Here is a 13114-nt window from a genome sequence, read left to right as displayed (position 1 = left end):
CCTCTTCCCTCATGAGGTGCTACTATGTCTACAGAAGAAGCTCCAACAATGCAAATGAAAAATGTAAACAGACTGGCGCCAGAACAGTTAGTACTACGGAGAGCCAAGCTCTGTTCACAGTACTTCACTATTAAGACTGGCACTCTTTATTGAAATGCATTACAAAAGATAATATACATCTGTATAGTCTTGTAAAAATGGAGGAATTTAAGTTTTCTAAATAGGAAAATACCACACAGTATGTTTATAAATATGTATTGTAAAAAAGTCTCATGAGTTAAATAAAGTATTGGAATATCTTGCAACTGATATGTTTCAATCCCATTATGTTACAAATAAGACACTAAAAGTAAAGTTTTGCCATTGCTTGTAGAAATTTCTTTTTACGTCTTTGAGCAGCAAGCTGTAGTACTTCTTCCGGGTTACTAGAATTCAGCTCCGTTTGCCCAATAGCTTTAATCTAATTAGAGAAATAAGTATCAACATGAATTAAAGTTAGCATTTAGAAACTAGCATGCTTCAAAGCAGGGGTGGCCCCACACTCCACCTCAGCTTATTAGCCAAAAGGATTCATTTGTAGATGATTCCATTTTATGTTTGTGGTTTTTTGGGGGGAGGGGGGAATACCTCAAAATCAATCCCCAAGTGACCTGGAGTGATGTGATTTCACTTTTGGTCACCCTAAATGGCAGCCAAAGTTGAGCGTTATAGCCCTTTGAATCCATGATGCTGAGTTTGCAAGTAGGGCTATTGCTAACTAGGTTCTTATTCGTAAGCCTCCCATAAGTTAGAGGTGACTTGTCAGCAAATAACAACCCAACTGAACTAGAGAGGGAAAGTACAAACAGATTTTTCATTGCTCTGTGCTATGACTATAGTGCCAGACTCCCAGGCTTCTTAATGCCACAAAAAATAAACTAGAATCCTTTGGTGTCAAGCTACTGGAATAATGAACTATAAAGTTAGCTGTCTGACATTCAGTATTGATATACAATGGTATCCAAAATTTAATTACATAAGAAGTTAATGTTCAGGGTGGTGATCAGCACATGCTAATTGCTGCACTGCATGACTCTATGGAACCACTCCAGCAAAGCTCTCTGGCCCATTGGTACTATGCATAATTTCATCTTAAATTTGAAGTTTTAGTATTTCAGTAATGCTGGGTGGATGCTTGAGACTCAGGATCTCTTAATCCAGTCCTGTCCTAAACTTAAAAAAATAAAAATTACACAACTAGTTATGTAGAAGCACTGTTAGAGATGTATCTCTGTAACAACTATAACTTACTGCTATTTGTCTCTTGTCTGACTCGCCTCGCTTATGATGAAGGTCTGAAATGCTGTTAAGGAAAACTAGACAAAGTCAATAAACAAGACTTAACAGTTCTTCCGATTAGATAATATGTGTTAGGTAAAACCAAATGCCAGTTTTCAGATCTTTTATCCTCACATGGATTGGATCCTAACTTTTCACTCCATGAATAGGACATCTGCGAGCACCTCTCTTGTTAGGAAAGAAAACAACATCAGTGGATTGCCAGAACCCTGTATCACCTTTTACTTAATATAACTTTACATACTTAGATAAATTGAAGAGGTTCTAACTGTTAGTGAACTGTGAAGATGCATGTTGGCAGTCCTATTGGGATATTACATCTTTGTAAATGGAATTACATATGCAGGAATTAAAATTAAGCAGTTTCCTGGTATCTGCATCCAGCAAAGTTCATGACTGCCCAATTCAAATTCCGACATTAGAATTCTTTGTACTTCACTTTACAAAGATATAATACTCCAATAGGATTCTGGCCAGTGACTGACACATTTTTAGATAGAACTAGGATACAGACTGGCAAGCAAAATATCTATTAGATTTCACTGAACACAACACACATCAACAGTGCTTTCTGCAAAAATATGCTTCACCACTAATTCTTTTTCTATTAAGCAAGATGGTATCAATGTATCCATATATCGGTCCTACTTCCCATATGCTTCAGTAGACAAGAGCTATGCCAAACTGTCTGGTATGTTCCATTCTCTACAACAGAATGCCCAACAGTTCCTTCATCAGAGTATCTAAGAAATAGCTACAATATGATTCTGTTACACTGGTCTCCCATATAGTTCTTTGTATAAAAGGATACATGTCAAGTATTCCAAGATGGTAATGTCCCAGATGTAGTCATAATAGGAGTCCATAGCATCGTGGCTGGAAAGAATATTTCATTTTATACAACTGTAGGCACACAACAACAACAAACTACACAGTATGTTGTGGAAATATTAAAACTTTATTTACCTATTTTGCTCCTGAAGTGCTTTAAATGCAGTTTTATAATCTACTTCTCGAAGAAACTGGCATAAAATTGCTACCTGATAACGAGAAAAATGTGCCAATATATAATAAGGAACTGGGGGGAAGGAGGCCTCTATCAACATCTTTGAGAGTAGGAGATATATTTCAGCATAGCTTTTGTGGATACTTTCATCAGATGCATGGAATGAGGCCTCTGTAAATACACATGTAAATAAACTGGCTGGAGGAAGGTGAGTGCGAAATGTAAAATACAAAACATTGTATTGATTACGAGGTGACAAATATCTTAATAATGGTTGTAAAGAGTAGTTAAACAGACAAAGGTAAGAAACAGCTTTGCATACAAGCATAGCCAAGCAGATAAAGACAAACATGGTGGAAAGGTCTTTGTCTAGCATATGCACACCTCAGGTCACAAAGAAGCTCCTTTTTACAGAGCCTTTTTCTGCTTCCAATGAAACTTATCCTCCTTGTCCTCTGCTAACTGGAAGATTTTTACACCATCAGCATTGGGAGGTTGGTGAGAGAGGGCTAGAGAAAGCCTTTTAGTGTTGGGTTGCAACAGTGTTTCTAGAGTAAATAATGCAATAGATCCAGATGCCAAAATGAAAATCATAAGAATAGTGGAGGCTGGTGAAAGAAAACAAAATCATCCCTGGATACATCTTGTGAGAAGCTTTCACGAGATCTCTTGAAGGTTCCAAGGGCTCCAAGGTCCACTCGGCCTTTCATAGGTTGGTAAAATGAGTAACTAGGTTGTTGGGGGCAATTGGCTTACAGATTATAAACCACTTATAAGGATGGTTCACTATTAAGCAGTATAGAAATGTAAATGCTATTGCTATTGCTACCACCACACTGTTATAGATACACACAGTAAAATATTGCCATAAAACAGGATAAGTCCTTTTGTTACATATGTAGCTGTGCTGAAAACATGTTTTAATATATGTAGTATACCAAGACTATTTGCCGAAACACAACTCTGCCACCATAGTATCTCATGAATAGAGGAACCCAAACAATTACCTATAACACACTGAAGAAAAAGGCAGTACAAGTTTTGTTTTTGCTCTAGTGAACTTCTTTTGAAATTTCTTTTTATGTGCAGGAGTAAGCTATCATAGCACTGGATATAAACTCATATATTCTTACCTGTGTATGGCAGTTGAGCAGAGAACAACACTTTATCATTCGTTTTATCACCTAAAGAGGGAGAGATAGGTTACATATTAAACAAGCCTACAAGGTATCCAAAGTAGATGAGAGAGCTACCCAATATTCAGGATATAACTCATGCCTCTGGTCTGTGGCTTTACCTCTGCCAAAAAAGGAACATAGAACAATTTATATAGTAACCATCAATCATGTGTTCACAGCATACAGACTTCTGATTTGCCTACACTTAGAACTCTTTATTCTGGAGCTGTCAGAAATACAGAAAAGTCATTTGTATTACATCTCAGGTAATATGCTCATCTGCCTTTGTTACTGGAAATGAAAAGGACAAAACAATAAAGCAGGGATCAGGAACATGTGATGCTCCACATGAACTGCAACTCCCTTGATCCTAGGCACACAACCAATGGCAAAGAATCATAAGAGCAGCAATGCAATGCAGTTAACATGTGGAGACCCATTTCAACTTTAATATAATGAAGAATTTCATTTTTTAAAAAATAACTGAATGCAAGACTTAAAATACATTTAGGTGCACAGTAGAGAAATACGGGCTGCAAGTTTTTTTGGTCTAGTACTCAACTGCAAAGCTATTTTTCTCCTCAACAATGAACGACCTTGCCTGATAGAGCAGAACAACAGTGTCATGCTTAATATGGATCTAAATTGGAAGTTTCTTTTCCCCTGTTCAAATAGTAGTAAATGAATATTTCAAGAGAGATGCAGCTAATTCAGGCACCAGTGACCAATCTGCAGGCAACACAACTCTGCCATCCATGGGCATTCCCTCTCTCCATAGGGACACTTTCAGTTAATAATTCAGAATATATTTAAGACTTTAAAACCCACTTTTATATTGATCATGAGAATATATTTAAAACTTAAAAAAAACCCATCTATATTGATCATTTAGGTGATTTGTGGCCTGACATGTTCCAAGGACTCCATCTGGGCAACATAATACTAATTATTCTACCCACTCCTAGACAACTTCTAAAGACATTCAAAAGCATCTGTGGCTCCTCAGAAGTTGTTGAGCATCAGCCTTAGCTGGCCAAAGGTGAAGTTAGATGGCAGGAGCAGGTTATTAACTTCTGACAGCCCAAGTTCCCTCATCCTCCCCACCCCTGACACAGAGGCTTAGGAAACTCTGGACAAGAGAACTGTAAAGTTGAGGGGTAAGTGCCAATAATGTTTTTCACATATCTAATTTGCATAGACGGTGCCTTTATCTGACTCATCTTAAAAGATTCTGGCAAGTCTTCAAGCAATCAGTGCATTTTACTTATGGCTCATGGCACTGCCACAGATGAGAGGAAACCACATATTAAAATATTTAGTAGGCCTGGAATTTTGAACTTGGACTGATGGGCTTCTCTATATTAAACCTATCTTGTCAAAATTTCTGTATTAGTTCCCTATTTTATATTTGGAGAACACAGTACAAACCTATACATCATTTACTGCCACATTACCAGAGAACTCACCTGATCAGTATAAACATCGGGTGGCACCATCTTAGTAAAGAAATCTGAGCACACAGCTCCTGCCTGAAGGTAGTAGCGAAGGGCAGCAGAATACTGATTAGTTGCTATATTGGAGAGACAAATAAAAGCAAAAGCATTTAATGTCAAGTTCAGTCAGGCCTAAATCCAATTGGGGTAGAATTCAAAGACCCAACTTGGTTAGTCTGGAATATCAGTATGGCAAGGGGTCTTGCAGCACCTTTGAGTTGTAGTATGAGTTTTAGTAGACTTGCTCTATGAAAATAGAGCGAGTCTATGAAAGCTCATGCTATACCTTTTTTTGTCTTAAAAGTGCTGCAAGATCTCTTTGCATACTAAATCCAACTTTTAGTCCCAAACAGAGTAGACCTACTGAATCAACAGAACTTTCAGAGACCCAAATCAACATGTATGTAACTACTTCGTTCAGTTACTATCTATCCCAAGACAGGCAAGAGTAACTTAAATGAAGAGGCAAATAAGTTGCCTCTTTAGATAGGATTATTAAAGGATATTCCTTGATATGGTTATATCTAAAGAACAACAAAAAGGGGAGAATTCAGTTCTTGTAACAGCCTTCTCTTGAGATTTTAAAGAAATCTATAAGATGCTATAGCACTGTTTTTTAAGAAACACATGAGGGGCTGCTACAAGATGTTTTCTACAGTTGATAACATTAGGCATTGATTCATCTAAGAAAAGCATTTTAACTGAGAATGATGTTAAGAAAGGATAGGCAAAACTTGGGACAACTATTTTTTTGTATTATAATTCCTAGAATTCCACAGCAAATGGTGTGGGAAGTTCTATGTCTTTTGTTAAAAAGTAACTTTTCCAAGTTGTATGGGGCAGAGATGATATGGTTTTAGAGCTCTTGATACAGAAGAGTCAATCAATAAATAGAAATCAGATGTGGGAACTAGGTTTGGAAATCAACTAAGAAAGTGATAGATTTTACTCACCGAAATAAATATCTGCCTGAATGATTAACCAGAAGTGATTGTTCGAATTTATAGCCAGTGCGTAGCTGACTAACTCTTTGATAGTAACAGATACAGCTTCAAAATCCACTGATTGTAAGCTAGAAAGATAATGGTTTAAATAATTAGCCACTATATTTAAATTTAAAATGTAGCTAAAAACCTGAAGTCATCAAACATGATAGAAACAATTTTTCTTGGGGATGTTTGGCACAATCATGCAGGAGGAGATCAACAAGAACCACGGAGGCTGCAACTATGTGGCAGGACTGGCAAAAGGTTTTTCAGTTTTGCCTTCTCCCATCAATGAGGTGAAGGAAATATATTAATCTGAGGAGTATCTATTTCTAGCAGTCTATCCAAGAAGAGAAAGGGTTCTTTCTTCATCTGGAATGCCATTTCTTCCATTTCCCGCATCAATATTTTCAGAAAAGATTCAGAATTCTTTACCCAAACACCTCATCACTCTCTCTCTCTCTCTCTCTCTCTCTCTCTCACACACACACACCCTATTTCCTCAGTACACCAATTAACCTTCCCCCTTGTATGCACAGATGGAGTGATTTAAAGCAGTACACTTAGGTACTATCATGCACCCTCTGAGGAACCCAGGACCAAGAAACATGCCCTTATCCAATGCTGTCACAGTTGTGTCCACAGAAGCAGGTTGTGATGGGAGCAGCACAATCCCCTCTTCCTCCTGCACTTTTCCACATGCCCGAAGATGTTTAAAACAGGTTTTAAGAGGACTATGAGACTGTTCAGAGCAAATTATCAGCACTGGAGCAACTAGGAGGGAAGAGGGGCTGAATCTTGATGCTATCACTACTGCTATGTTGGATTTAGGGTGCAGTCTATATGTATCTAGACAGACATATTTTTCTCTGGTACTGTAACTGAAGCGAGAAAAAAATGTTCTTACTTAGGAATGGATGATGGCCAAATTGAAATATGTTCTGCTGTAATATCATTCACAATGTCTTCCTAGAAGAAGGAAAGATACCATAAATGAAATGTGTCAAGAGATGACAGATATCAAAACCAAAGTTTTATTATAAAGAGAAGAATACACTGACCCGAACATTATGAAGTTTCACAAACAAGGATAATATTGTTGTCAAAACCAGAGGTTCCTATAAGAATAAAGAAGAAATAAAAGATCACATAAAACATGGTTCATTTCAGCACTAGACACTTTCATGCTGCTTCCACAAATGTTTACAAACTACAAAAACTACTATTCCCTCTTCTAAAAATGTGACCTGTGTCCCCATGCAATTTAAAATATAGCCCACTGCAGAAATAAAGTATTGCTTTTTCTGTGAAAAGATAAGACTGCAATCCTCTACAACCTTGTTAAGGAATCAGTCCAGAGAACTTAGCATGATTTCCTACTAAATTTTATTTTATTATTGTATTGTGTTTTACTGTATTGTATGTATGTAAGCTTATTTATAGGGAAACTCTTTCTGGGTGCAGGGACATACCTACAAGAGGGCAAAATGAGGGCACTGACACGCCAAATAAGAATTCTGTCCCAATGAAATTATCTTTCTGCTTACAAATTTCTAGCATTAAAGATAGTGAGACACTGAGAACTGTTCACATATAGAATTCTTACATTTGCAATATTTGCACGCTCCTAGCAATTTTGCCAGCCTCTTTCCTTTCTATAATTGTATTCCTAAATGCTCAACTGATGTTTTAAGTTACTGCGGTGCTAGAGATTTGGCAAGTGAATGATATTTTAATGGGGGACATCATACTGAAATCATGGTGGTATTGTTGATGTAAACCTTCAAGTGGTTTCTGATTTATGGAGACCCTAAAGGTATCACAGGGTTTTCTTGGCAAGATTTGTTAAGACTTTGCCTTCCTCTGAAGCTAAGAGAGTGTAACTTTCCCAAGAAAACCCAGTGGGTTTCCATGGCTGAGCAGGGATTCAAATCCTGGTTTCCAGAGTTGTAGTCCAATGCTCAAACAACTAAACCATGCTGGCTCTACGGTATGCAGTATACAGATGTGCATTTCTCACTGTCTGATTTCAATTTTTCTCTCTCTATCAATTTAACAATAAAGTAGGAGTAATAACAAACAACCCATATAAACAAAACAAAAAAGCGGTCAGTTTGAGAAAAGCTTCTTTTAAAAAATTGAGTCAAAAGTCCATCAGCTCCCAAGCCCACAGAAATAACAATATATGTGGCTCATTTATTGATGTGTATCAAATTTAGTTCAGAATCTACCCGGAATCTAATGAAGTAATGTAAACCAATAATGAATTGGCAACACCTCCTCTGCATAATGTATCTTTTCTTTCAATTCTGTGCAAAAATAATCTGTTTTTATTATAAAAATGGTGCATTCTAGTATAACATTTTCCTACAAAACAATAAAGAATACTGACATTTCATGCTTCAGTCCTTTTCAGAACCTTTAACACCAAAACTCACCCTCAGCTTTTTAATAAAAGATAGCAGTTCACTCCTGGAAAAAAAAGAGAAAGGATGTCTTTGTATATTATTAAATAATTTTCAGTGTTTATACAATTGTTACCTGCCTGAAAGAAAGGGGAGATGTATAAGGTTTTCAGTACAAACTTCAACACAATAGGAACAACAATGCACAATATACATCTAATTGATGGAAATGAAATTCCTATATTTACGCAGGATCCACTGATAGTGTGTGTGTGTGCGCGCACGCTATTTTACAGACTTTTGCAAGTATCCAACTCTTTTTCCCTTATGTAGCAATTTCTCATTTAATTGGATGGAGCAAAGTTCTGATTAATCCAAATAATGGCTGTAGAAATCTCAGTATTCAAGGATGTTTACTTTGTCTTTATCGTATAACAAGCAAACTATAGAAACTTACCTGTACATAATGCCTAATGTTGATTCTCTCTGTTTTATTAAACTCACTCTGCCATCATTCCCTCGTTTATGTTGGTTGGATATACTGCAGATCTGTACAACAACCTCCCAGAGGTCTTTAGCTGCCCGTCTACTTTCTTTTGGTCCAGGGAGATCTTTGCATGTGGCCGCCAACAGCTGTCCTAACTGAGCAAAACACACCACAGAGAATAAAGAACAGCTTTCAAGACACAGTACTTCCTGCTGCAACAGGAAATTGGTTAGAACTAAGAAATCAAATTTGATGACAAAATTCTAAGCTACAATCCAGAGACCTACTTCAGGAGAGTCCCCAAAAACATTTACATGGCCAAGGATTTTTTTTTTAAAAAAACTTTATTAGAAAACAGACACACTACATGTGAGGTACATAGCATTATTAATGTAACTCTCTGAATTATGGCCTCTCTGATAATAGCTGGGGACTTTTCTAAGATGGATCTAATTACAGACCTTCATTTTTAATGGAGGTACAGATGACCGAAAGCAGACTCCAAGCAAAATAAAAATCTTAACATTCTATCAAAATAAGATTTAATGTGGTACCTTGAATCTCAAGGTTATTTTTTTTTACAACCATTAGTATGTTACTTTTACTTAGCTGTGTTTCAAATCTGATACATCTTGCAAATGTTGTACAGTAATTTTCTTTCCGAATTTTAGTGTGACAAGCCAGAATCCTGTATGGGCTTTACGGATGCATAAGTACCTTAATTATGATGCTATGCAGTGAACTCTGGCACAACCCACATCCACACTTATCAGAAAGCAGCCACTAGAATCGATGGGAGTCTGTTCCTATTACTCAGGAAGCAGCTGGTTGTTGTTTCCGGCACTTCGTATGAGCAATCTCTGGTGCAACAAGCAAACAAGACCCCTGTCGCGATTGCCCCTCATGCAATGGGGATGGGATCTTCAGTCAGTTGCTTCCCAATTTACAGGGGAACAAACCCTTATCACTTGCAGTGGCTTCTTCCTGGTAAGTGGGAGCTGAGGACTTTCATGATCCTTACACAGCCACTGAACTAGGGGCTATGTAGGGAACATGAATACATAACACTGCATGATGCTGGGTTATGCATTTGTAACTGCCTTAGAGGATTCTGGTCATTATTTCTTTCTTGTGTTTCTGTAAGAGGCAAAAGTATATGACTGATGCAATTTTTCAAACACTTCTAGAAGTGTTAATTTCACACATTAATTCCATTTTTGCTCATTACAGTACTTACATTTCTCTAATTGTTAATGAATATTTACAGAGTACAAAAACTGCTATGCCCTCTTTTAACAATGTTTTCTTTCTGTGTCTCCTTGCAATTTAAAACATAGCCCACTGCAGAAATAAAAACTGTTGCTTTTTCTGTTAAAAGATAGACTACAGTCCTCTACAACCTTGTTCAGGAATCAGTCCACTGAACTCAGCATGATTTCCTACCAAGTTTTATTACTGTACGGCGTTGTTATAAGACTTGATCTTTCTGTGTAATGTGTATTTCATTTCATGTTGTAAACTTTCCTGTTATAAAAACAACTACAAACATTACTGGTGAATGTTATGAATCCAAACATTTCAATTAGGCAGAGGGGCCAGAAATAGGAGAATCTAAAAATACAGACTGGAAAAAAATATTCCAGATAAACTATGGCTTGGTATAAATGGGCGCTTTGTGGCGTGCCGGCAGCGATTTTAGGGTTTGGGAGCATGTAGCAACCGCATGCTCCCGAACCCTAATACGTTTGGGTGGCACCATCTTGAGCACCGCATACGGCATGCACGTCCATAACGTGACTTGTGTGATGCGTCTAAACAGTGCGGCACACAAGACACCTCACCGCAACGTCCCAGGGCACAAATGGCACCTTGGCGGCATCATGGGAAGGAGCTCCATTTTGGGGCCGATCATTGTTGCAGACATGTAGTTATGGAGGAGAAAGGGGCGGCCAGAGGGCCTAGGTTTTATAAAAGGTTGTATTTGAATAGTGCAGAAACAAGTGTACACAGAGTTTTAAATTCTCATTTCAAATGGATTGAGTGTCAATTCTGAAACATACCTTAACATATGGATTATTCTGAACCAGAGGAAGAGGAACTTGCATGGTTAAGTACTCATTCTCCCTCCAATTTAACAAAAAGGCAACACATTCCTCTGCAACAACTTGCCGAAAAGGAACATCTAGAAGGTAATTTTAGAGTAATCAGACATTTCAGAACAAACATAAAATATAAGATTCAGTGAAGATACGGGCAGAGTTCAAGATCATGGATCTACTTTGTATGTGTATGTTGCTTTTTTAAAATTATCAGAGGCCACAATGAAAATGGAAGAAGTTGTTTTAGATGTAAAATGCTAGTTAACCTAAGTGGAAAAATTATCTACTGGGATTCAAGGTCACAGATTGGGGTGGACAGAACTATGTACCTCTATATCTCAATAACGATTGCAGATTCTATAAAACTGACTAAAAGAGCTATATAAAGGGCTGATGAAATGAAACCAATTAAATCATCCGAGTAACCAAATGCAGATGCCTGGACATTTAGCAATGGACACTGACACTTGGAAATAAGGATCTGACAGAAAGCCAGCCATGACAAGTTATTTATTAGCTTTTTCTTGTATTTTTATTTGCTATTGCAAAATGTACTGGGATTCAAAAACCTTGTCAAGTTACTTCATGGGGTCACCATAAGTTGACAGGCAACTTGAAGACATATACACATACAAACATATCAAAATAATGCTAACACTAAGCTCTCTAATATGTTATCATAGTTAATCTCCTACGATTTTTGCAGGAGTCTCATACTATAGAAGTATAGAAGTCTTGCCAAGCATTCTTACCAGGGAGCCTCATTTCTAAGTATCCCCGAACTCTGCTAATTAGGTCAGAGGGAGGACGGTCTCCTGAAAGGCCTACTCCTGCTTCATGGGTATAAATGTCCAGAAGTAGCATCTCATTCAGCATGACTTGGCGAAGCTTTGGAGAAAACTCTGTCACAAGTTCAAGGCATGCAGCAAAAAGCTGTTTTGCATGAACAAAATTCTGTGATAAAAGAAAAGGTGAGGACTTTGTCTGATTTTCTGTTACAAAACTTGAATTTGAAAAAAAGATTAGTAGTATTAGTGTACTAAAGCAGTCCTGAGGTACCTTAAAATCAACAAATTTATGTCTATCAAACTTTTACAATTCAACTGAATCAGAGTCTTTAGGGGTAAAGACTGCTGCCCTTATTAAAAGACGAGAAGGTTTAATTCACCTCAGTTCTTATGCCTTCTGTACTTGATCCTAGATTTTGTGTATGTGCTTTTAAATATATATATTCTTGTGTGACACACTAACATTTTAAATGTAAAAAAAGGAATTATCATTAGAAAGTTACTGTACTAGTTACATTCAAGAAGGTTATTAAAGAGTCTTCATAGTAGATAGGTAACTGTTTCCTCACCTTAACTGTACTGCAATGTAGCCCCTTTGCCATCAGGATGTAGACCAAATCTCTGGTCAAATTATCTTTAATTCCTAGGATAACATTGCCATAAACATTTGGTACTTCCCACTAAAAAAATAAAATAAATAAAAATAAAAATATACTCATTACTAACTGTGATATATTCTACACTTAAAGTACTTAATTGAAAATAAGACTACCTTGTTAGAAACTGTCCAGAATTGGCGTTCTGATGTCATGCCATGCAATTCAATTAAGATCTGGCGGATTCTCCAAGGATCCACTGATAATATGAGCTGGTGTTCCAGCTGACCAATATTCACACTTGCTGAAGCTGGAAGAAAATTGTTCACATTTGTAACAAGGAATTTATATAAGAGTACAGTTAAATAGAGAGCCAGCATGATGTAGGGGTCTCAGTGTTGGAGTAGGGCACTGAGAGGCAAGGGTTTGAATTCTCGTTTGGCCATGGTGACAAGGGACATATCACATTGTCTATGTTTTAAAAGAAGTCAAGGGCAAACCTCCAATGAATGGATTCTTCCAATAAAATACTGTGATAGGTTTCCTTGGGGTCAGCGTAAGTCAGTGCTTCTCAATTATTTTCTGTCATGCCCCCCCTAGGAAGAAGAAAACATTTCGCGCCCCCCCCGCGCGACTGTAAATAGTATCATTTGTCTAAAATTGTTATAAGTACCTCTGCATAACACTGTATCCTTATTAACGTATTTGAGAATAAAAAAAGAAAGAAATGTGGATGTC

General features: G+C 37.2%; 1 protein-coding gene across 1 annotated transcript in view; it reads right to left on the bottom strand.

Moving 5' to 3' along the window:
- Positions 1-62: 62 nt before the first annotated feature.
- Positions 63-13114, bottom strand: part of INTS8 (integrator complex subunit 8) — a 35166-nt gene continuing 22114 nt past the window's right edge. Inside the window, exons 15-29 of the mRNA XM_042463259.1 lie at positions 12553-12686; positions 12350-12460; positions 11745-11946; positions 10954-11075; positions 8864-9048; positions 8440-8473; positions 7063-7119; positions 6909-6970; positions 5969-6087; positions 4989-5092; positions 3478-3528; positions 2305-2378; positions 2150-2214; positions 1291-1334; positions 63-460 (exon numbers count right to left, since the gene is read on the bottom strand). Coding sequence (XP_042319193.1) covers positions 344-460; positions 1291-1334; positions 2150-2214; positions 2305-2378; positions 3478-3528; positions 4989-5092; positions 5969-6087; positions 6909-6970; positions 7063-7119; positions 8440-8473; positions 8864-9048; positions 10954-11075; positions 11745-11946; positions 12350-12460; positions 12553-12686 — 1481 coding nt within the window. The 3' untranslated portion in view covers positions 63-343. The remainder of the gene's footprint in view (positions 461-1290; positions 1335-2149; positions 2215-2304; positions 2379-3477; positions 3529-4988; positions 5093-5968; positions 6088-6908; positions 6971-7062; positions 7120-8439; positions 8474-8863; positions 9049-10953; positions 11076-11744; positions 11947-12349; positions 12461-12552; positions 12687-13114) is intronic.

The sequence above is a fragment of the Sceloporus undulatus genome, chromosome 4 (assembly GCF_019175285.1).
Source record: "Sceloporus undulatus isolate JIND9_A2432 ecotype Alabama chromosome 4, SceUnd_v1.1, whole genome shotgun sequence".
Classification (NCBI taxonomy): Eukaryota; Metazoa; Chordata; class Lepidosauria; order Squamata; family Phrynosomatidae; genus Sceloporus; species Sceloporus undulatus.
The sequence above is the reverse complement of the archived record's forward strand: the minus strand, read 5'-3'. Positions and strand labels throughout refer to the sequence as shown.